We start from the raw sequence: 24,666 nt of genomic DNA, 5'->3' as shown, positions 1-24,666 counted from the left end.
AACTTTACTTACCTAGCGACAGGGTGGTAGTTACGACTCAACATGTCAATATTATCAAGACGTTGATTAATAATGGTAACCAACGCCTATAAGATCAACTTCGACACGAAGACGAAACATTTCAACAATCGGTGTTGGTGGACAACAAATCAGGTAAACTGGCCCGAGCAGCCAACTGCAGATTGTTTCGAAAACGACACCGCAGAACGGAGGTAGCCATACTGCGGCGGGAAGGAAACGTAATAGTCGTGGCAGAGGCCTAAGACACAAGCCTTATGATGGTGCAGAAATTAGCGAGGCGGTTAAAGTAGAGGCTACTACGCTCGGACGAATCACAATAAGAAACATGGGTTCGAAGCACGTCCCTATTTCTATGGTTGCCGTTCTGACGGATCTAAAGCTACCGTGACGCTATGCAGTCATTAAACTCACGAGAATGGAAACGTGCAATGAAGGACGAGACTGATTCTCTTGAAGCAAACGGTATCTGAGAAGTCGTGCCAAAACCTACAGGACAAAAGATGCTACACTTAAAGTGGGTTTTAGCGCCAAGCGCCACGCCAACGGGACACTAGAGAGATTCAAAGCTAGATTGGAGGCTTGTGGTTACGAGCAATCGCACGGAGTTGATTGCACAATGACGTTTCGACCGGTTATGAACATGAACACAGCGAAAATGCTACTAGCGATTGCAAGAATGAGGAAGGTCCTGCGCGACACGGCAATGTTCCTAACGCTTATGCAAAAGGCAGAAAAAGAAGACGATCTGGATATCTCCCACACCTTCCTCAAAATATGGTCATGAAAGGGACAAAGCTAAAAAAACTACAAAGGTGACATCGGTCAGGTTGCATTGCGACTGAAGAAGAGTCTCTACGGACTGAAGCAGGCTGGACGACTTTAGGTCGAGCTTCTGCACCAAACGCTAGTGGAGCTGGGTTGAACGCTGTGTTAAACCGACAGCTGCTTGTATCACAAAAGAATTGACATAGGGACCACAATAGTAGGTGTCTACATGTATAATTTTTTGGTCAGCGGAACCGATATTGCTCTGGTTGACCAGTTCTTTACTGCTATGCACGTGCTCGAAGTGAAGGACTTCGGAGCGGTGAAATAATTCTTAGTCATGGGAGAAACGTATGATGATGGTAATGGGTATACACTTGAACAAGAGCAGTGCATTCGAGAGCTTCTCGTTGCAAATGGACTCGAGATAGCGAATTCGACACGAACACCAATTGGAGATGAGCAAGATGATGGGGGCGAATGTAATTATCTTTCTAAATCAAACAGTGGATCGAATAAGCAACCTGCCTTTGCCATCTTCCAGTCTTTGATAGGAAGCCTGCTGTGGATCGCGCGTTTTATAAAGCCAGACATATCTTTGCGGTACATCGAGCGAGACGACAAGCTCATGCACCACGCGAGTGCGATTGGCGATGGGCTATAGGATCGTCAATTACTTGAATGGGACGATGAAGTTATCGTATTGAATGAATGATCACGATTGTAACAACATGGATGGACAAGTGTCACGCGAAGGCTACAGTGACGCTGATTGAGCAGTTGACCGCGCGGATCGAAAATCGGTCAATGGTGGCGTTTTGTGCATGAATGGGATGATATTCGGTTGCATATGCGAGAAACAATCAAGTGTGGCTTTATCTACAATGGAAGCGGAATTTGTTGCGGGTTCGCTAGTGACTAGCGAGCTATTGGGGATGCTTGAACTACTTGATGAAATTGGAGTCAAGGTACATGTTTCGATGGTGCTACACATTGATAATTAGGCGGCTATAAAGCAGATTAGCGGCGAAAATACATCCGGTAGGGGAAGCACATTGCGGTCCGACACAAGTTTGTGAATGATTACAGCAAAAAGGGTGTGTTGAAGGTTATTTACTGTGAGCATAGGGTGATGCTGGCTGACGTTCTCACCAAGGCATTTACTGCCGCGAAAAAACGCGAACTGCGCGAGCTAATTAATGTCTCTGGTGTGAGGACGTCCCGGGAAAGAGTGTTGGAAGGGTGCGACTTTCGGTTGCGTAACGACTGCTGAAAGGTAACAACTGCTGAAGTGCGGTAATCGCTGAGATGCGGCTACAATGCATAAATCGTGCAACCGTTGTCTGAGTGCACATGGTTAAGTCGTAGGTAACGGACAGAAGAAACAAACTTAATTCATTCAATACATGATTCGTTTTACTTCTCTACCTGGTCAAGCCTACAGAAATTTAAAATCTTAGCCGTGGAGCAATGCGTTTGTGGCGCAGCTCATCGAGGACGACACCCGGATGTTATAGTACGCCATATCCTATTTGCGCGGTAAGGCCTCAGAGCAGGCTAATGGTTTATTGCTTGCCGAACGGGTGCATTTTTGCATTGCGCAAAATAAGGGTTTAATTTTAAAAATGGAATAAATGATTTTAGGAATCGAATTATAACTGTTCATAAAACTGTGTAATGAAATTGGACTTTAACGTTCTAGCATGCAAAAAAAATGTTCATTTTATTTTGATTGTTTGCCAAAAATTATCATTTCGACAAGGCAAACAGGCTTAACCGCCATAGAAAGTCTGATCAAAGATTGGCACAAATGCACGTATGCGGCGTATCTCACGCTACTAAAAAATCAAAATAAGCACTAACTTGAAGAGCTGGACATCATAAGTGTAGCGGAGATACCTTGCTCCTCTAGCCAGCAGAAGACTTATAGAACCGAGGAAATTACGCGAGGAAAAGTCAACATTGGTTGGAATTTGCAAGCTAATAGCGCAGCGTATATGTTTAGATCTCTTGCGCGTGATGAGCATTGTGCTAATAGGCGTAACCGCAATTACGGTTTCAAGGCAGCGACAAGCCTGCGCTCTTTGCCGCTTAATGAGGACAATAACAAAAAAATTGTGAAACAATCGGCCGTTACAGCACCGAGAAAATACGCGAGGAAAAGTCAACATTAGTTGGGGTTTGCCTCAGCGCATGTGTTCTGATCTCTTAGGCGTGATGAGCATTATATGAATAGGCGTAACCGCAGTTACGGTTTTAAGTCAACGACAGGCCTGCGCTCTTTGCCGCTTGATGAAGACAATACACGCCGTTGCCCCGGAGTTACTTTTAATGCATCACTTAGCCTTTCCAAAGTTTCGTAATATTTGAATGTGCCATACATAATCGCTAATGTTGTCAGCAACATGGCCGGTACAATTAGAAACACCCGAATAGGAGTTTTCGAGCCAGATATCTTTCGACCGAAAGCGACTTTCATGTGACTATTCAACACCATACACCATATCTTTGAACACGAGTCGTCCATCGTGCAGCCGTTGCGCTGCTCAAGGCTACTACTATTCGCTGGCTTGAACCACACGAGGTTAGTTTTATCTTTCGGACAAGAAAGTTTCAATACTAACGTAACCTTTTTCTAGGCACGTGCAACAGAAAGACGAAAATGCATAACTCCTTGGACTCAAAAGAGCTTTCTGCTGCATAGTAAACTGCTATTTCTGAGAGGAGAATGAAATTGCTGCCTATGGCGCGGAAAGCCAATGTTCACTTTTCAACTTGCCTTCATCTCCGTGAACCTATTACTAAGCCCCTACAATGAAGCTTTTCGTCCCGCTTTTCGCCAGCTCCGCCATGCTTGCTGCTCAAGTGAGCGCCAATGGTGTGTGCTATGACCCTGACCACTCTGCTATTAGCGGTGGCATGACCGCCGCAAGCGTTATCGAGGATATCAAGATGATTAAAAGTCACGGCTTCACCAGCGTTCGCACGTACATCTCAAAGTTTGGCGACACTAACTTGGGTCTGCTCCTATCCAATTGTAATTTGACGGTTGCTCTTGGCGTGCCATATCCTCATGACGACTATGAGGAGCAGCTTGATGCAGCTATTACTGCAGCCAATAACGGTGATGTTTCCTACATCTTTTTGGGAAACGAAAACCTCGCGAGTGCCACCAGTGTTCCCGAAGAGATGATCAGCATCATCGAACAAACCAAGTTGCTCGTTCCAGACACCGTCAAGGTCGGCACTGTTCAACGCAACACTGAATTTCTGCAAAACTCTGCCATTTCTGGCTGGTCAGACTTGGTGTGTGCTTCCGATGTCTTGGGAGTAAATATCCATCCGTACTTTTTGCCGGAAACAATCGCTCAGAATGCCATTGACGTCGTGAAGAATCAGTGGGCGGCCATGGAAGATGAAGACTTTAGTGACAAGCTCATGATTACGGAGGTGGGTTGGCCTTCAAGTGGAACCCTTTCAAACTGCGTAGGAAGTCTTGCTGGCTTGCAAACATTTTACGATGACTATATGTCGTGGAGCAGCTCGATGGACGAAAGCTTTTACTTCCAGATGTTTGATACGCCATACAAAACCAGTTTGTATGAAAAGTCTTTTGGACTGCTCACGTCTGACGCGTTATCCAAAATTAATTTCAATCCTGCTAGTCAATCTGGACCAAACATCATTCCAAACTTCCCATCAAACGTCATTTCAAATTTCCCATCAAACGGCATTTCAAACGTTCCCAACATCCCATCAACCATCATTCCAAACTTCCCATCAAACGTCATTTCAAACGTCCCATCCAACATCCCATCAAACATCATTCCAAACTTCCCATCAAACGGCATTTCAAACGTCCCATCCAACATCCCATCAAACATTCCATCCAAGGTCGCATCAAATGTCCTTCCAGGCACCGTAAACACGTTCGTTCCGACTTATTAGTCAGCACGATGTGCCACCGTCGTATCTTGTACAAACACGACGTTGGAGACCGAGAGCAATTTTATTCATTCATTCTTTCACGCTATGCATAATTCAATAAATTCACATTGACCAAAAATTGTTAAGCTTATTTATAATTAAAGCCGCAAGCCGCTAAGAATTGCCTCGTCTCATTACGCACAGAAACTCCAGATCGCAAATTGCATTGTATGCTGGTGTCCAAAGACACAATGTGGTGATACCAGTACGACGGAAGGTACAGCACTTCACCGCTCGTGAGAGCCACCTCCGCTGCGGGACAATTACGTGCGTCTTCCGAGAGAACACTTGTATCCGACCAATTATATACCGTGTGACGTGCAGACTGACCCTCAATTCTGAGGCCTAAGCAGTTGCATGCACTGGGAGGAGCAATTACATAGCGCTTTGTACCACGAATTATCGAAATCTGGTTGAATCCTCCATCAATGTGCCCGTCCGCAATAATGCCGCGCATTCCGAAACGACAGCGCATTCCACGCTTCCCAGCTTCTTCAGAATCACGTATGTACAAGTCACCAAATTTTCGGTCGTGCCCCTTTCGCGTTGGATCTAAAAACGGAAGCTCACGGTATATAAAAGCTGCCCGACTGTCAAAGTCCGACTTTTTAATCATGAAGTAGTAATACTCGTGAGGTCTTCCAGCGTTCTCTTGTGAGGTCACGCTACCAATAGTCTGCACAAATTGTGGATACGTCATTTGACGGGACTCATATGTAGCCTTTTCACCAGGAAGTCTCTTGTCTTTCGTAAAGTACATAAAATGGCTATCATTAGCCACATGCACTTTAAATTGCGCTGTCGCTCGAAGCTGCTTCATCAAATACTCGTCCGTCCAGCGCTCTGATGCAGCCGTAAGTTCTGGAATACCATACGTGACAAACGGAACCTCCATTTCTCGAAACACTTGAGCCAACCGAAATTCATTCTAAAAGGAAAGTTGTTAGATAACCTCAAATCAACAACAGCTTGCTCCCACCTACGTGATCGGAGACATTAAAGTGACAAAGACTATTAAAGATTGTGGCTGGTACGTGCTTCGTACTTTCAGGTTTCCAATTTTCAAACAATGCTGCAGATGGGAACAATTGCGGGTAAGCTTTGCAACCTAGCTCCTTGTCCAGGTCGCACTGGAACCTAAGCGATGGAAGGTCACACAGGAATTTATTTGCGGCTCCATTCGGATATTGAGATGGAAGAATTCGTTGCAGCGGCTGGCCCTTTAACTCAATGACTGTAGAGTCGTAACCCCACCGCAGTGCATTTGCGCTTCCGCTCAACTCAAATTTATTCTGAAAAAAATGTAATAGTGTGGAAGCCAGTTCCTCCAATAACATTGAACTTAACACCACTACTCCAAGCAGCAGCAACAAAACAGCTGTTGCCCTTCCACAATAGCACTGGCGAAGCTTCCATGCGCCGCGGCGCACAAACCCTGCGGCGACGACTTGTGCAGCAATCATCAAGTTTTTGGCTAACAGTTCATAACCTGACAGATTTTAGCTTGTTTTAAAAACGAATGCCTTAGAACTGACAAATATAGCCAATTAATTAAGGGAACCGGTATAGGCAGGCAGACACCATGGCCACAGCCCTCAGTAAAAATATTATATAAGGAAAGGCATTGCCACCCGTTTACAGTTAAACATATTTTTGCGTATAATTCAGGGTGTGCATCGCTACAACTCCGCCAACATTAATACTCGGTCTTCATCATGCCGCTTGCTCCACCCCCAGAACACGTTTATGAGACCCATTAGGAAGCGGAGGAGGCAATCAAAACGTTTGCGTATTCTTTGTGTTTTGGCATGTCTAAATTTCTTAAGGCTTTCAAATCTGTTAAGTGAACATACTTCCGACAAGAAGGTTATTCAACGAAAAAATTACGCACGAAGGCCGACAAATACCGAAAGACTAGGAACGTGTGCTTGCTTGCGCTCATGGTGGGTACAGAAGCAAGGGCATAAAGATACGCCAAACGTTAACAAGGACTGTAACGGGGTGTATCGTTACATGAAATTAACACTTAAAGGTTGTTAATAAATATATTTTTTAAAAGGTAGATAATATTTGGAGGATATTACTTTATATAGTAATGTATAGAAATCTTATCCATAAATAGGTATAGACCATTATATCGATACATCCCGCAGACTAATCAACTGTAGATGTATATAAAAGAGAGAGACAGATAAGATAAGATTTCAATTGCATGTTTAGTATTAGTGTATATTAAGTTAGCGTTGACAGATAGAAAGAAGAGAAACTTAATTATATTAATACAGTTTTCAGTTAACCCTCTTTAAGTTAATTGATGTTAATTGTCTTAAAGAGAAGTCTCCTCTGCACGTACTAGTGTACGTGAAGTGATGTAAGGCACCACTCGCAACTGAAGCAGCGCGAAGTGGACTTGTACTGAAGCAGTACAAGTCGTAGTGCCCCGTTACACCTGGTAATACTTTGTAGTACGTCCAAGGACCATATTTCCCTCATCTAACATGAACATAACAGATGATAGTGGGAATACGCATCACGTTTCGCGTGAAAGCTACTCCTTTTTAAGCGACATAGAAAGGAGTGCGGTAGAACGAATGAGTTCGACCGTAGGAAACGATGCCATCTTGGCAATGCTGTCTGGTTTGGACAGAGATGCCCTCCATTCAGCCATCGCCAAGTTCATACAACATGAATTTGACGAGATGAAGGAGAAGGTAGCCTTGCTGAATCATCAAGGCTCTCAACACGCAGAACTGTTGGGGTTACAACAGGTACAGACCCCTGTACCTGGGATGACGCAAATGCGTCGTCCCGAACCTTAAAGATTGACATCTCTAAGTATAGGGAAGTCGAAGAAGACTTCCTCTTGAGATGGTTTGTCGAGTTGGACGATGTCATAAGGGCACGTCACATCGTCGACGAGCAAATTTAAGTCGCATTTGCACAGTCAAATTTGGCAGGTCGTGGAAAAACTTGGGCACTAAACCTTAGGTTGCGCAACCCATATGTCTTTGGGTCGCTAGAGGCTTTTTAAAGCCCGGCTCAAACAGACGTTTCAACCGCCAAGGGCTGAGTTCAGAGCTCGTTCAGAGCTCCTGAAACTTAAGCAAGGCAAGCGTGATGTTCACGCATATGCCCAGCAGGGTGGCGGATAGTGCACGCATTCAACAAACAGAATGCTGCAACGATACCGGCTCAAACGCCGATACCTAGAAATGACGTAATCATAGATGTTATGTCTAAGAGAACCATCTTTTTGTCTATGGATCTCATGGATGGATTTTATTAGCTCCTTACGCGTGAACGGGACATCCCGTACACAGCAGTGAGCACCCCCAGTGGAATGCTCCGGGAATGGCTAGTGATGCCTCAGGGGCTTAGTAACGCCCCTGCAACATTCAACAGATGTGTAACAAATCTGTTGAGACCGGTGCGGGATTTCGCACCGAGTTATTTCGACGATGTATTCGTCCATAGCCGGGCCATGGACGGTAAAACGGACGTGGAAGTTCATAAAACTCACGTTCGTCAGGTTCTTACACTTATGCGAAAGCATAAGTTGTATGCGAATCTCAAGAAGTGTATATTCGCTGCAAGCGAAATACCACTTTTTGGTGGATCGTCGCTAAACACGGCGTGCGCCCTGATCCCGAAAAGATCAAGGCATCACCGACTGACCAGTTGCAATCGGTGTCAAGGGACTTAGAAAGTTTCTTGATTTAGCGGCGTGCTTGCACAAGTACTCTCGCAATTATGCCGAGATGACAGTTCATCTCTCTCGTCTCTTGAAAAAAGACGAGAAATGGTTCTGGAACGCTGATTGTCAGCGTTCGTTTGAAGGTATCAAGCAAAGCTTGATGCAATCTCTCATCTTGGCGATTGCAGATCAATCCATATGGTCTGTGACGCCAGCGATTTCGCAATCGGCTGCGCGTTAATGCAATATGATACATACGGCAAGGAGCGCGTCGTCTGTTACCAATCGCGTCAGCTGCAACCAACTGAACGCAATGATTCAGTGTATGACAAGGAACTCCTTGCCATGAAATATGCATTGGCTAAATTTAGGGTCTATCTCCTAGGAGATAGACCGTTCATCGTATATACGGACCATGCGTCATTACGCACGGCCGTAAACAGCCCACACCTTTCGCAAAAAAATGGCGAGGTGGCTAACCTTTTTCTCGGGGTATAAATTCTCCTTCAAATATAAATTATGACGATTTAACGTCGTCGCTGATGCGTTATCACGCCGACCCGATTTCGATCCGGGTTTGCACTCCAACAGTGGAAAATATTTACACTATTGCACCACTCATTACAAGTGTTCCGTCATCAAATTGTTTGATGACATAAAGAAAACCTCCACAGAAGATAAAGACCTTCTGCGTTTAATGGATCATCTCATGACTCCATCCAAAAAATCTTTTCAAAAATTGCCGGCTTTATATCGATCGTCATCCAATCGATACACAACACGCAACGGCTTACTGTACCACACAGCCGTTGTGGCTACACTCCACGTGTCGTCGTCCCTACCCACAATGATTTGCGTTTGCGCGTCATGTATGAGTGTCACGATGGACAAACGAGTGGGCATCGTGGACGTGTGAAGACTTATCTCAGGATAAGTCGGACTTCTACTGGCCACGCCACTATGAGCTCGTCCGCAAGTACATACCTGCTTGCGAAGTTTGTCATCGAATGAAGCCTTGTGCTTCACCCCGTGCTCCGTTCTGCCTGTTCCGATAGAGTGTTGGCAGTCCGTATCTATGGACTTCGTCATCGAATTCCCCGAAGACACCCACAAAAATAATAATATTCTTGTTTTTGTTGACCGTTTTAGCAAGATGGTACATCTTGGTGCCGTCCTAAAGTCGATCACATCCAAAGGCTGTGCTTGTGTCTTTGTTGACACGCTATTTCGACTCCATGGATTACCTTCCGAACTGGTCTTAAATAGAGTCTCTAGATCAACGGCGGAGGTTTTTCAAATTTTGTTTAAATCACTAAAAGGCAGTTCAAAATGTCAACTTTTAACAATCCTGAAACAGATCGTCCGACGGAGCGGGCAAACCGTAGTCTCGAAGAGATACTTCGCGGAAACGTCCATTCTTCTTAGATTTGAGGCGAGTTCTTGCCGATGGTAGAATTTGCCATAAACAATACAGTGCATCCTTCTACAAAGCATACACCGTTTTTTGTGAACGGTTTAAGCCATCCTCTCATACACACCTTGTATAGGAGTATCTCTTATATTAGGGGAGGACTCGCACGAGCAAAGAACCTTCTAGCTCTTGCTCATCACGCATTAGCCCTAAGGTCAATATGAAAGATACCAATGTTGATCTAATCAACGGTAATGTGGCCAAACTCAGCAATTCCAATAATGTTATTGCTGGCCTTGATAACGATGCTAAAAGACTCAGGAACAAAACCAAAAACATTTTCTAGAACAATAATGCTCTCAGTAAAGAGGAGAATGACATCTCCGCCGTGCAATCTATCGCACTGAAGACAAAAACAAAACCTGTCAGCAGGAGAATTTCTGCAAAGTAGAGAAACTGTGGTTCGTTTCGTACAAAATTTTCATCGCTCATGCGGTGGATCGACAGAAATGGCCCTCAGGCAGGAGCTTAAACGCTCATTCATTTAAAGTTCACGATCTAGTCCTACTGGATACGGAAACCTTCCAAAACATGTAGTGACGAATGTGGGCAGTAAATTACTGCTCAAGTATATCGGTCCGTGTGTCCTTTCATTCGCAAGTTGTTCGACCGCAACTTGCGCATCGTTCTGCAACTGTTCGAGGGAAATACCGTCAACCGTCGTCGCGTTTCAGCGACGACAGAATTGTTCCATGTCCTCCCGTAAATAATGGACGACACGATCTAAGTCACGTGTTTGGCGAACGAGACGACCCGATTTTTACTTCCTCTCCACATTCATTGACGGATTCGAGTGGTGAAAAGCGTTTCCTTGTTGAACGCCTCCTAAACCACCGCTAGGTGAAAAGGGTTCGAGCGAATTACTTCGTTCGTTGGCAGGGGTATCCACCTCGCATGGTCGTTGAGAACCTTGTTTCCAATTGAAGATGGACGTTCCGAGTCTCGTCGCACAGTACGACAAGACTAATTTTCCTAGACAGAGGGTCCATCAGAAAACGAGCGCTTCCCGCGCTCGTAAGTTTTCAATCTTTTGCGCATCTCACAAGAAATGATCGCCCTTCAATGTGGTTTTTCAAGGGACAATGCCTCCTTGAGGCATGACCTGCGCCTTTAAATCAGCATGGCATCACTCCCCCACGAGAGGCAAGGTATTCATGCCTCTTTAAACAATCGGTGCGGCTTCAAGCGTGCACCGCTTACGGTTTTTTTATCGAACCGGTCACGGAGAATAAACCGGGTTTTCATGCCAGACCTCGCGGCCGGTGCTACGATCACTCTGTACGAATGCTTCCCAAGCTTGGAACGAAGGAGTGACATCCTTTGCCCGCTTACATGTGTACCGTCGATGCTGGAAACGGTATCAATGAAGAATTCCGTTTTGTCGTCACTAGACTTGTGAAGTCTGGATGAGTCAAAAATGAAAGTTGATATCGATCAATGGTCCTACCAGACCAACGAGTTAAGTTGCTCTTAAAGAGGACCAACCGCGGCATAGTTGTAAAGCATGAAGTTGGTGTAGAAGACGCGCTGCTCGAGCAATTATTGGCACATGCTGAGAAGATCATTTTTTTCAATCACGGCATCTTGAATTGACTAAGGATTCACACCAATTGCATTGTGTTTACGCCAGACTGGTCTAATGAAGCTTTTTTGTGAATCAAGTGCATCAGGTCCTTAATACAATTGTTCAAAGTCAACCGAACAGTTCTAGGTAAACGCCTGCGTTCCTCTTTTTCTTGAAGGCTTTTTTTAACCTTATCCGGTCATTTGTAACTAGGCACCTTTGCTAGTAATAATAACAGTACTAGTCAACCTACTGATTACAGTGAAGGTGCGGTTCCTCGAAACTTCACGTACAAAAAGGTACAGAGAAAGGTTTCTTATAAAGCTAAGGTAAATTAGCTTAAGGTCTAGTTTAAGGCGTAAGAATAGAGAAAAAGTAAAACTGTATTAATGTATGTGGTTTTGTTCGCAAGCTTCTTCTGAATTTATTATATATGTAACTTACTATGTATGGCGCCTCCTATGCATGCAAAGCATACCTCAACAGGTTATAAGTTCGATTAAAGGGCGAGTAGCACAGCGATCGATGCAGGCTTTGATTCCTTAGCTTCTGCTGATCTCAAGGAATTCAGCGGCTGTGAAATATTTCAAGGACAAGGACGGCCTCGACTTGAAAAATATATACGGGACATCCCGTACACAGCAGTGAGCACTCCCAGTGGGATGCTCTAGGAATGGCTAGTAATACCACAGGGGCTTAGTAAGGGCCCCCCCCAACATTCAACATATGCGTACTGAATCTGTTAAGACCCGTGCATGAATTCGCACAAAGTTATTTCGACGATGTTTTCGTTCATAGCTGGGCTATGGACGGAAATACGGACGTGAGAGTCATAAAATTGCGCACCCCACAATCGTGTCTTGTAATGATTGGCGCGTTTGATTAAAACTTGAATCAACACCAATCAATAGAATTAATGTCTTATTGCCTCGATATTACCAAATTTTTTAATTTAGGAACTAATCAAAAAAGATATTTATTAGTACTTTTTATCGTATTTCTGTTCATGGAACATAATATTACTTATTCCTCTTTTAGAAAATAATACTTATTTAACGATACAACTCGTTACATCGTTGCTTCGCCTTATATTGAGCAGCAAGCTCCTGTCGAAGATTACACGCTTCGGAGTTTGCGTCAAATAAATTATCTAAATGTCTATTGAATTATTATTATTATCAATTAATTTAAATTTCATTTATTTTTCAATAATAATTGATGATATAATGGGACAAGTTTTTTTTTATTATTCCAACCTAGGCGCATTAATTGTTCATAACGGTGTCTTCGTAGTATTTTAGAGAAAGAATGTATTATATCGTAAAAACCAGCTTAACGAAAGAGGTAAAAAAAACTTTCCCTACGATATAGTCGGCATTTGTATGGAATGTACGTCAAAACAAGTAGTATTGATTATAACGCAAACAGCATGCAAATCGAATTCTGGAGACTAGATTCTTCCATTGCCAATCTCAACGAAAATGACGAGCTTTTTTTCACAGTGCTTCGTGCTACCATCATCCATGCACTGTACTTTGTGCAATTCTTGATTCTCTATCCCAACAATTTCCTCTAGCTTCGAACCACATGAAACGCGATAGACATCCATTGTTGCCAAATTGTGTTCTCGCACAAATGCTGCATATGTTTCTTCCCTTATAAAATATTCTTTCTGCAATCCCCTCGTCACTACCAAATGCAGTTTGGATTCAGCCGGTACACGCGACAGAATCTTTCTTATTGTCTCGAGCGACAGAGGCTGCTCCTCGTCGTTGCATTCGCCAGATATCAGCCCGGAATCAATACGAAAGTCGATCGTTTCACTGTTGGCAGTTTGGACGAAATTGTCCAACTTTAATTCGTCATTAAGCAGCCAAGCTGGCCATTTTACGTTTGGAGGAGACAAGAATGGAACGACCCAATTCCCGCGTGTCTCAAATCCTACAGGAAAATCTATCTTCACATCTTGTGACTTAACGCCCAATTCGTACAAAAGCCGACCCAAAAATGTCGGGAATGCCACCCCACCAAGTCCGGCAACATGACTCGCCAACACGACAGCCGCGAACACGAACACTTCGAAACGCTGCTTCTCGTCCATAGGCTCGTTGGTATCATGCAAATACATTGTTGTAGTCGGCACTGACAAAAAGACCTCACGCAAGGAAAGGTCAAACGGACGATATGACATACCGCCCGTCAGAGTCAAGTAAAGAAGGACGTCATTCGACGGGTGAGGAAACACACTACGACATTTCCAGCTTCTTCTGTCTTCAAAATCGAATTCGGCTTCGTCGGCTTTGTAAGAATTGCCATTTGCCTTCAGAAACAGCCTAAATGTCCTCTTTTCATCTAAGCAAGCATAATGACTGTCAATCAAATTCAATTTACCGTCTTCAACACGACAACTCGAGCAGAGCAACAAGCATAGCTGACCAATTTCAAACTCGTGATGTCGTCTTTGCTTCCTCCGGGCCAATAGTGGTGCCAAATGTCCAACCAGTGCATTTAAGTAATTTGCTGTATTATTGCCGACATTCCACGGATTTTCCCGTATATACTGGATAGCAATCTCAGCGAAGAGCGGTCGACTATTCGCGACAATGTTTTGGAAAACCGTTGGTAGTATTTGAACATCACTGCCAATTACGGTGCGAGGTAAAAGTGGGTGCACTATGCACCACAGATAATCCGCAGGACATCGCGATCCAGAGGAAACCGAAGTCAAACCTCGTGCCGTACCACTCGTGGAGCTGACTACCACAACAAGACCAAACGATCGAAATACGTTTAGCATGAGACGAAGGCGACGTCTATTATCGTAAGCCCAACGATCGTTTGATGCGGCTTTTCGATCAATTTCACGCGGAAAATCATCTAGAAAAAAGATAAAGGGCTTTTTTCCATTCGTAACACGATCTTTGAGTGCCTGATTGACATCGTTACGAGTCCAAACAGCTGTTTCCAATTCATTTTTTTCGAGCAGTGCAGCATAGATAAAGCCATAAAGAGATAAATAATTTTCACCTTGCAATAACATAATGCTGCCCGTATTTGGCCCATTCGTCATTTCAAAGTCTTTTTTCAGGCAATTTTCGAAAACGCGGCTACGTGATGCATACGCTGCACTAATGTCTTGTCCTTTATCATCGACATTGTCACACATTATGTGATAAATATCAAATTGTCCAGTGGCGTCCAAGTTGAATGCCATTTGCGTCTTTCCCATACCAGACGAGCTTTCCAAAACGACAAATGGTGTAACCTCATCTTTGCTCTCGAGAATTGAGCGGATTGCTTTCGAAAGTGACTCGACTTGTTGTTGACTAGCAAGTGTCTTGGAAAGAGTCTCATACCTTTCCACAGTTTTCGCGGTTTTGCTGTTCCGCGAAATAGAGAGAATTTGTCGTGGGACCACTACCAGCACGTGAATTTGCCTTGGCTGCGGCGCGGGCATTTGGTTTTCGTTTAGATAACGCTGGATAGACCGAGTTGACATCAATGGCTTGCAATCAAGCATACTTTCGATGTCATCATCCACATTTCCCTTTATAAGTTGCTGTGCACTCGGCTCGCTATCTGACAGCCACGCGTTCCCCTTTCTCGCCAAGTACAGCTCGAGTTCGGCAGCATCGCATTTTATTTTGTTTGAGTTTTTAATTTTGATAGCGTCATTCAAGGCCACCACTGACTTCGTTTCGTCAATGGTCACAGGGAATACGCTTCTCTCTCCGACTATGGCACATAAGAGCTTCATTATACGTGTTTTGTCTTTCTGGGAACTCTAAACGCCGCAGATTATCCCTTGAGGTTGTAAACAGCATAGATTGAAAAGTGAAATTAATGATTTAAGCTTTAACTGAGAAATTCCGTAGAACTTTCCACTTCTTCCAGTTCGACAGGAGACGCAGTGCAACAGTTGAATTATATCACTCTTCGAACTAATGTCTCGTTGCGTCAATATTTCCAAATTTGATAACATTGGATGAATCAAGTCAACTAATTAATAAAGATAATTATTTGTACATTTTATCTTATTTCTTCTTATATAAAATAAGAATATTTTTTCCTCTTACAGGAAATAATACTAAATATTACTGGTTACTTTAAGTTAAAATTAACGCCGCCAATCGCCTGTAACGAGGTGTATCTTTACGTGAAATTAACACTTAAAAGGTTGTTAATGAATATATTAATTAACAAAAGGTAGAGTTGGAGAATTTTACTTTACATAGTAATTTTCGAACAGCTTATCCATTGCAAGATATTTGCCATTATATCTACTTGCTCCGCGGTCCCCCGTCAGCACTGGACGCACACAAAAAGAGATACAGAAAAGACTTTATTACATGTTATGTATTAGTTTATAATTAAGTTGGTATTAAGTAGATAGAAACAGAAGCACTGTATTATATTAAATACAGTTTACTTATAACTCTCTTTAGAGAAAGTGTTCTAAAGAGAGTCTTCCTCTGCACGTATTAGTGTGCGTGAAGCGACGTGAGGCACCACTCGCGCTGTGCGTCTAGCAACAGGCGCATCGATAACAGTAACGAAACGCGTAGTGAAATTTAACTACACGTTAACAGATTTACAGTATGATGAAATCATCATCGTACTGGATTTGGATGACAAATTTGATGTCATCCTAGGTTTGCCTTGGCTCAGAAAATATGAGCCAAGGATCAACTGGCAGCATCGATCCGTAAAGATGCCTGCCACTTGTTAATGAGATGACCATCTAATGAACATTTTGGAGCGTTCACAAGCGTGTGGATGTGCTACGAGGGAGAGCGATGGCCTTACTTAAGCTACGGTCGTTAGTACAACTGCACAAGATCACAGTGTGATTACTAATCACCCTGTGGAGTCAGCTGCCGGCGGCTGTGCGAATACACATGCAGCGCCGAAGGTCCACCACTCAAATAAGTCGAGTGGATTGAGACATGAATGTGCGTCTAGCGAGCAACATTCAAGGAATATACCGGTTGTTCAAAAGGGGCAACACGATGATCCTAGGTCAAGTAGAGAGTCGACGGTAGAGGACCCGACTGTGATAGCGCAATCACAGTCGGTAAGACGTTGAAGGAATAAGTCCCCACATACTTTAGAAAAAAAAAACTTGAATAATTAATGCTGAATTGACTAGAATTCAGCATTCCGAGGGATTGATCCCTCGACAGCCTATTGACAAATACCAGGAAGAAACCGAGACGTTGAATGTCTTGGTTAATAACGGATCAAGAAAAGGCGCTTATACTCTTGATCTGTATGCGCCTCCGATGTTAACTTCGGAGATAACTCAATTAAAACCCTAAAAACCAAGCAGTTCTTGAGAGATCTGCATAGTGGTAGAATCAAGAGGATCTGCGTTTTCGTCAAAGAGGACGAATGCGTAACCGATATTCGGATAGCGAAAAAGTTTGTAGAGAACAAACGGGTTTTCAGCAGCTAATTGATCGACGAAAGTGTTCTCGATGTGAACACTCGGATTGAGAGATATACTTCTCCATCCTCTGAGTAACTTTAGACAAATTCTTTATACAAAGATTTGATTGAATTCAAAGATGTATTCCCCAAAGCAGTTCCGTGCGAGTAGCCTAAGGCTAAAGGCATCCGACATGAGATCGAGCTCAAACCGGGCTCGAGATATTGTGTCATGAAGCAGTGGCCACTGACACGGCGTGCGCCCTGATCCCGAAAAGATCAAGGCATCACCGACTGGCCAGTTCCAATCGGTGTCAAGGGACTTAGAAAGTTTCTTGATTTAGCGGCGTGCTTGCACAAGTACTCTCGCAATTATGCCGAGATGACAGTTCATCTCTCTAGTCTCTTGAAAAAAGACGAGAAATGGTTATGGAACGCTGATTGTCAGCGTTCGTTTGAAGGTATCAAGCAAAGCTTGATGCAATCTCTCATCTTGGCGATTGCAGATCAATCCATATGGTCTGTGACGCCAGCGATTTCGCAATCGGCTGCGCGTTAATGCAATATGATACATACGGCAAGGAGCGCGTCGTCTGTTACCAATCGCGTCAGCTGCAACCAACTGAACGCAATGATTCAGTGTATGACAAGGAACTCCTTGCCATGAAATATGCATTGGCTAAATTTAGGGTCTATCTCCTAGGAGATAGACCGTTCATCGTATATACGGACCATGCGTCATTACGCACGGCCGTATACAGCCCACACCTCTTGTAAAGAATGGCGAATGGCTATCCTTCATCTCGGTGTATAACTTCTCCGTCGAATATAAACCAGGACGACTTAGTGTCGTCGCTGATGCGTTATCACGCCGACCCAATTTTGAGTCGGCAGTCCACCAAACAGTGAAAGCGATCTTACTGTTGCAACACTCACTACCAGTGTTCCGTTATCAACCTTAGTTGATGACATAAAGAAAGCCCACAAAGAAGATAAAGACCTTCTATGTTTAATGGATCATCTAATGAATCCATCCGATAAATCCTTTAAAGATTTACCGGCTTTCTATCGATCGGCATCCGATCGAGACACAGCACGTAGCGGCTTATGTATAACATAGCCGTTGCCGGCGACATTCCACGTGTCTTCGTCCCAACTCACAATGATTCGCGCTTGCGCTTCATGTATGAGTGCCACGATGCACCAACAAGTGGGCATCGTGGATGTGAGAAAACTAATCTCACAGTAAGTCGCGACTTTTACTGGCCCCGCCAGTATCGGTTCGTGCGCAGGTACATTCGTGCTTACGAGGTATGTCAATGAGTGAAGCCTAGCCCATCATCCAGTGCACCTCTCCAACCTCGACCACTTCCAGGAGAATGTTGGCAGTCCGTATCTATGGACCTCGTCTTCGAAATTTCTGAAGACGACCACAAAAATAATGAAATCGTTGTTTTCATAGACAGATTCAGCAAGATGGTACATCATGTTGCAGTACCAGAGTCGATCACGATTCCGGGCAATGCCCGTGTTTTTATCGATACGGTATTTAAATTCCACGGATTACCCCGCGAACTGGTCTCGGATAGAGATCCGAGATTCACGGCGGAGTTTTGGCAATTCGCGTTCCGATTTCTCGGAACACGGCTGACTATGTCAACTTCTGATCATCCAGAGACAGATGGTTAGACAGAACGCGTAAATCACGTCCTCGAAGAGATACTTCGAGATAACGTTCAATCGTATCCGAATTGGAGCGAGTTTTTATCGATGGTCGAATTCGCCATCAATAATTCGGTGCATGCGTCTACAATGCATACACCGTTCATTGTGAATGGCTTACGCCATCCTCGCATACCCACCTGATTAAAGGGATCCTCTAGTTTAAGAGGGGGGTGGACTCGCACGAGCAAAACCATTTCTGGCTCTTGCTCATCACGCGTCAAAGTTAACAACGACGCGAGTGATGTCGATGTCGAAGATATCGACATCGAAGATGAGAATAATCTCTTGGCAGAACGCACAAAGCGTACTGAAAAAGACAAAACAAATGAGCCAGCAGAAGAATTTCTGCTGACTCGAGAGTCAGTAATCCGTTTCGTTCAGGATTCCATTGCTAACGCAGTGGACCGACAGAAACGGTATGCAGACAAACATGGAAGAGCAAATGTTCATTAATTTAAAATTAATAATTTAGTGCTACTCTCTACGGTAAACTTATGTAAGCGTATAGTCACTAATGTGGGTTGCAGTGAACTACTACCCAAGTTCATTGGGCCTTTCCGTGTACTGCATCGCAGAGGCAATGCGTACACAATAAAATTGCCACGTAGTATGCGACCGCATCCTACGTTTGACGTTGTGCAGCTCCGCCCGTACCATCAGTACGCGGTTCCTTCCGAGGACTGATCTGACCACCCTTTTCAAGAATCCCTTAAAGATTCTTGTGGTCACGAGCCAGATTCTAATGCTGAATTTGGAGATTCTCATGTCGATTCCGAATATCCTCGAAACCGCGATGAGCGGAAGACAGCTTATCACGAAGAGCGTGATACTTCCGTTCGCACTCCAACATTGAGTACGCACTCTTCGAACGGTTTTCCAACCATTCGATATGTTGAGCCTGCACCGTCAGCTCCAACGAGTGACACTTATCGTGCTCGTGATCCAGCCCTTCCTCCAAATCAGGGAGGTAGCGGTCGAGTTTGCCGATCTTCGACTATAGATCCGACACACGGTTCGGATATTTTTTTCCTCCTGCATTACAACCATTGGTGAATTTGCACGGTGGCCAACGTTTCATTGTGGAAACTTTTAATCCATCGTGATGCGAAGGTGCAGCGAACGAGTTATCTGGTTCACTGGCACGGTTATCCACCTTCGCATGACAGCTGCAAGCCTCGTTCCCAGCTGGATGTTGACGTTGAGGTCCTCTTCCGTCAGCATGACGAGACTCATCCGATGGTTCAGAAGGTCCATCGTATAAACACGCGCCCCTGCCGCTTGTATATCGATTGCAAAACGTCAATCGCATCGCGCATCTCGATAAAGGTGCGAGCTTTTCCCAGGGCGAAGAAAGGGAATAGACATTTCCTTTTACCCTCTTCGAGTTGTCAACACACCACGGACAAAGATCACCCCACGTGAGGCATGAAAGTCCTGCATCATGAGACAACCGATGCAACTTATACCTTGCACCGGTTGAAGTTAAGTTTTTCAATTTCTTACGCGAATCGCGTTAAGTTTTTGACGCCAGGCTCGCGTCCAATGTCTTTGACATTGCGAATGAACGCGTTCCAGGCTTGCATCAACGAGCTTTTCTCTCGCTTGTTGTTGCCAAAATACTTTCGATGCTTACGAAAAGCATCGAGATAAAAATCTAGCTCTGCGCAAAAACATTTTGCGCTGGGATCAAGGTCATGTAGCTTTGTCGCAATATATAAGGGATATTTATTGTGAGGAGTAGACTCTCCAGACAAGCTACTCACTAGCCGTTCGGGCATAAGCCACGGCTTTTTCTCAGGGGCAAGACGAGACGTTTTAGCGTCGACGCTCCCTTGTGTGTTACCCACTGAAGCAGGGGTGGCACAAGAACTTTATTACGATGGCTTACGCCATCGTCATCACCACGCACAGAAATTAGTGCTGGGGAGACGGTGCAGGCGAGGAAGAATCATCCTCATCGTCGGAACCGAACATGCTACAGCGAATGCTATTAGCAGGTCTAACCGATTGAGCCCCCTCATTTGAAGGCACACAGTCAGCCGCCTGACGATGATCAGGCGACTGTTCTATTCTCCTTGAGTCGGCCATTTGCGTCCGACTCGCATTAGTAAACGTACAACATGCTAAATTAGATTTGGTTTAAATTTCCAAATCAGGTATTCTGACAATACAAGGAATGCTTCCCAGTTTTTCTCGAATTCATTTCTTGGATTCGAATTGGCGACCTGTGCAAAAAAATAATTATAGCGAGAAAAATAAGAATGTGAATGAACATTCCCAATGGCAAGCAGAAGAAAAGTGAAGATAAAGTTGATACGATAGAATTCTTCATCCTTTTGAGAACGCTTCTCACTGCTCGTCATCTTCCCCAGCAAAATGGGGTTTACATTTGGCAACGACGTCTTTTCAATGTGCCACATGCAAAGTATGATGGATGCTGCGGGAAAATTGCTCTGTAATGCACTCATTAGCGCAAGCTCTAGGTCAATCACAAAATCTTTTGGGAGATGATCATCCTGGAAAATCGTAGGATAAATTTTATTGCGATCATGTACGAGTTGGTATTCTCGCTCTTCATGGAAACAAAGGCGGCAGAGAAGGTCGAATAAAGATTGGTGTTTCCAACAACGTGTAGCAGAGGAAATCGTGTTTTGCTGGTTTTGCATGTGCAATCCAGCAAAAGCACATCGCAGTGGTTCCGAACAAGCTCCACGTTTTTGGATGCGCAAAAAAGAGATGGGTGATGTGCCCCGAGGTGTCCTTCTCGATGTCTATTTCGAATCATAATCCGAGAAGGTTTGGTACAGCATATCCATCGGGGTTCGTCCATCAAGCTTTTCTATGGCGTTTTTTTGCCTGATATTCCAACGTTTCCGTTTGGTGATCTCCAACGGCACATCTTGCTCCCTCAAAATGGTCTGGGCATGTCGAGCTTTCAAACCAGACTGAAAGAGTCCGGCAATTTCTTCTACTTGGGCCTCCGAGATTCGAATATGCACTGGATGGGCAGTCGTCGATGTGGAAGAGTCGTGGTTGTGTAAATTGCAAGTGACTGTAAAGAATCAGGTGCTGTCCGTAAGGAAGGTAGAGATTGTTAATGCATTCACATCTTCAGTAATTTTTCTCACATATATTGCATAGCTTACCTTTTGCTTCTGATCTAACTCCTTTGAAAGGGTAGTCAATGAGGGCACTGCCTTTTGACATTCGACTTCATGTTTCTTGGGAAAGTCTGTGACTGTTTCGGTCTAACCTCCACGATCACATTTTTAGTGAGCAATTTGTCTGCCATTTCTTTGCTTGAAAGAGGATTTAGTGAAAATTTCATAGCCCTTTGCAGCCGCCATCTTATTAATATGTTCTTCCATGGCCTTCCGCTCAGTAAACTGGCTGTTCTCCTGCTGCTCAGCGTCCATTGAATATTAATAGTCGTTAGTGCGGTGAAAAGCGGTGAAATCAGATAAATCAGAAAAATAACAGATTGAGTGAGGATCGGCACAGTCAGTCAAAGGATTAAAAGATTTTATCAGGCACAGTGAAGAATCTTCTCTATAATGCTAATAAAGCGAGAGAGAGAGAGATAGAAGCACGGCAAAATACACGTCGCGGAAGCTCATGCTAGCAACGCCGCAGTCCGATAGGTCACAGAAAATCGGTCAATAAAAATAAAAAAAATCGCGATTTGTATTGTCAGGATACCTGATTTAAAAATTAAAACCAATCATAGTTTAGCATGTTGTAAGTTAACTTTATGTCTGTGGTCCTAGTACATTTGTCTGTGGCTGTAGTAGTTATGTCTGTGGCCGTTGTAGTAATGTCTGTGGCCGTAGCCGCGGCTATTAATATCTTATCTAAAAGGTCGATAATATTTGAAAAATATTTCTTTACGTAGTAATATTCGGAAAGCTTATCAATTGGTAGATATTGGCCATTATATCTACTTTTTCCGTGGTCCAGTCAGTGCTGTAAAGAGAGAGACAGATAAGACTTTATTACATGCTTTGTATTTGTTTACAATTAAGTTAGTATAAAATAGATAGAAACAGAAGAACTTAATTATATTAAAAAAACTTACTTTTAATCCTCTTTAAAGCAAGAGTTTTAAGGAGAGTCTCCCTCTGCACGTCCTAGTGTACGTGAAGTGACGTGAGGCACCACTCGCACTGAAGCAGTACCAGTCGTCAGTGCTCCGTTACAGCAAGAGCATTATTCAGACTTGCCTCTTCACAGGCATGGCGAGCAAGATCTTAATTACCTCGTATATAATTTAAGCACATCGATAAATAATCCGGCCTCAGTGGCTAAACGTGGACGGCCAAAAGGGTCAAAGAATACCAAACGCGATCCGTCAGCATTTGAGTACATTGAAAGGACGGGGCAAGGCTCACAAAAACGAAGATGCGTGGCCTGCGATCAAGAAGGTCACAACAAGCGCACATGTCTTCAACCAAAAAAGTACCAAATCTACGCCGACTAATGCCTCCATTGCGGCAAATCTCCTCGATCTTGCCTCTCAGGTTACAGGATTTGGTCTCTTGAGAATTGTAAATATTTTCTTATGCAGGTACCTCGAGATAATTTTCGCTTAGTAAGCAGCTTTTCGCGTGGACAGCAAGGGCGGAATCTCGATTTGGACCCGCGTTAGATAATAAGTTGTAAAAAAGCTATAAAATGCATCGTTGGAAACAGATTGCGTCATGAGCACTGAGTCTTCTTGAAGAAATATATTGAATTGGTAGCAGGCCACAAAATAGGAATATACGCACTATTTTTCAATAATCCCATTTATATCTAAAGAAAATTGTCCACGTCCAAGACCGCATAGGCCGGGTATGTGGCGATATCGAATTATTAATTATTTAGATGTAAATCGGGGTCTGTGGCTACACCGAAAGGGGTGAATGGCTCTACCGGCTCCCTTAATTAAGCCAAAATGATTCTTAAAAAACTCATTAAGGAATTCATACCATATTCAAATCAAACCAAAGGGTCATTTAACGCTAAAGCGTCTGAATAGCACCTAAAGACCAGAACTGCATCACGGAGCGACAAATTTTCGATGCGAAGCGCGTAGTGGAGCTACCTCGCCCCTTAAGTCAGAGGAAGACTTATAGACTCAGAGAGACTCTTAGTTCTATAGAATTATTGGGTTTAACCACTCAGGGAGTGATACAAGCTATCAAGGCTTAATGAGTCCTAGTTCAAAAGATTCAGGGGGTCGTAAAACCAAGTGGCAAATAGTGCCCAAGATTATAAACCTTGGAAAGGCTTCAAACTCTTACTGATCAATGCGCAATGCACTTAATCAATAGGGAAACTGCACTTAATCTAATTTCTTTAATCTAAAACCTTACCCTAGCTAATTTAAAATAGATTTCGGCCGCCGGATATATATCTGGCGGCGACCACATTTTGTTACCCGTAATAAATGTTACTTAAATAATAAACTATTTTAGAATAGGATAAAAGAACTTTTACTTATAAAATAAATGTACCACAACAACGGTTCTCTAACCAATGTGTGCCTCATCACACCCTTCCCAATCAGACTGTTGACACTTAGAGAAAACATTCGCTTCATATCCTCTTTGAGGTTCGAACCTAAACCGCTAACCGTTCGGTTGTGTTTTTCTTTCCTTTGTATCATGAAAATCTAGTGTAAGTCACAGACTCTTAGCACCTTCCTCGACGATGAGGGAATGGTGGACTTTGAGAGTCACATTTCATCAAAGGATGATGATAAAGAGCTTCGTTCTTTCACGCCTTCTCCTGTGGATGAACGTCGGCGGGCCCCGAATCCGTTCGCAGATCGTGGTGCCGCTGATGTCTTAACTGCATTGAGTAGGACACAGGACCTGAGTCCAACATCATTACAAATCCGCTCGATGAAGAGCAAGGACGGGCAATCCTCATAGAGGAACAAGCTCGTCGTCGAGCTGCCAAGATAGTGAAAGCTAAAGCTCATAGCGAATACAAATTCACTCAGCTTAGTGCGGACGAGCGTCTCAAAGA

The 24,666-nt window shown here is 43.8% G+C and overlaps 3 protein-coding genes across 3 annotated transcripts; 1 reads left to right on the top strand and 2 right to left on the bottom strand.

The window, feature by feature from the left end:
- Window positions 1–3,600: 3,600 nt before the first annotated feature.
- CCR75_005029 (uncharacterized protein) lies at window positions 3,601–4,734 on the top strand (the record flags this gene model as incomplete). The annotated part of the gene is made up of 1 exon (XM_067963114.1): window positions 3,601–4,734. The coding sequence occupies one exon, from the start codon at window positions 3,601–3,603 to the stop codon at window positions 4,732–4,734; it is 1,134 nt and encodes a 377-aa protein (XP_067818767.1).
- On the bottom strand, window positions 4,532–6,236 carry CCR75_005028 (uncharacterized protein; the record flags this gene model as incomplete). The annotated part of the gene is made up of 2 exons (XM_067963113.1): window positions 4,532–5,701; window positions 5,757–6,236. 2 exons carry the CDS (start codon window positions 6,234–6,236, stop codon window positions 4,862–4,864), a joined length of 1,320 nt encoding a protein of 439 aa, XP_067819058.1. The 3' UTR covers window positions 4,532–4,861.
- Window positions 6,237–12,952: 6,716 nt separating this feature from the next.
- Window positions 12,953–15,259, bottom strand: CCR75_005027 (uncharacterized protein; the record flags this gene model as incomplete). Its single annotated transcript, XM_067963112.1, has 1 exon — window positions 12,953–15,259. The coding sequence occupies one exon, from the start codon at window positions 15,257–15,259 to the stop codon at window positions 12,953–12,955; it is 2,307 nt and encodes a 768-aa protein (XP_067819051.1).
- Window positions 15,260–24,666: the final 9,407 nt, after the last annotated feature.

This window comes from Bremia lactucae, linkage group LG10 (assembly GCF_004359215.1).
Source record: "Bremia lactucae strain SF5 linkage group LG10, whole genome shotgun sequence".
In the NCBI taxonomy this organism is placed as follows: domain Eukaryota; phylum Oomycota; class Peronosporomycetes; order Peronosporales; family Peronosporaceae; genus Bremia; species Bremia lactucae.
This window is presented reverse-complemented; position numbering and strand designations above follow the sequence as displayed.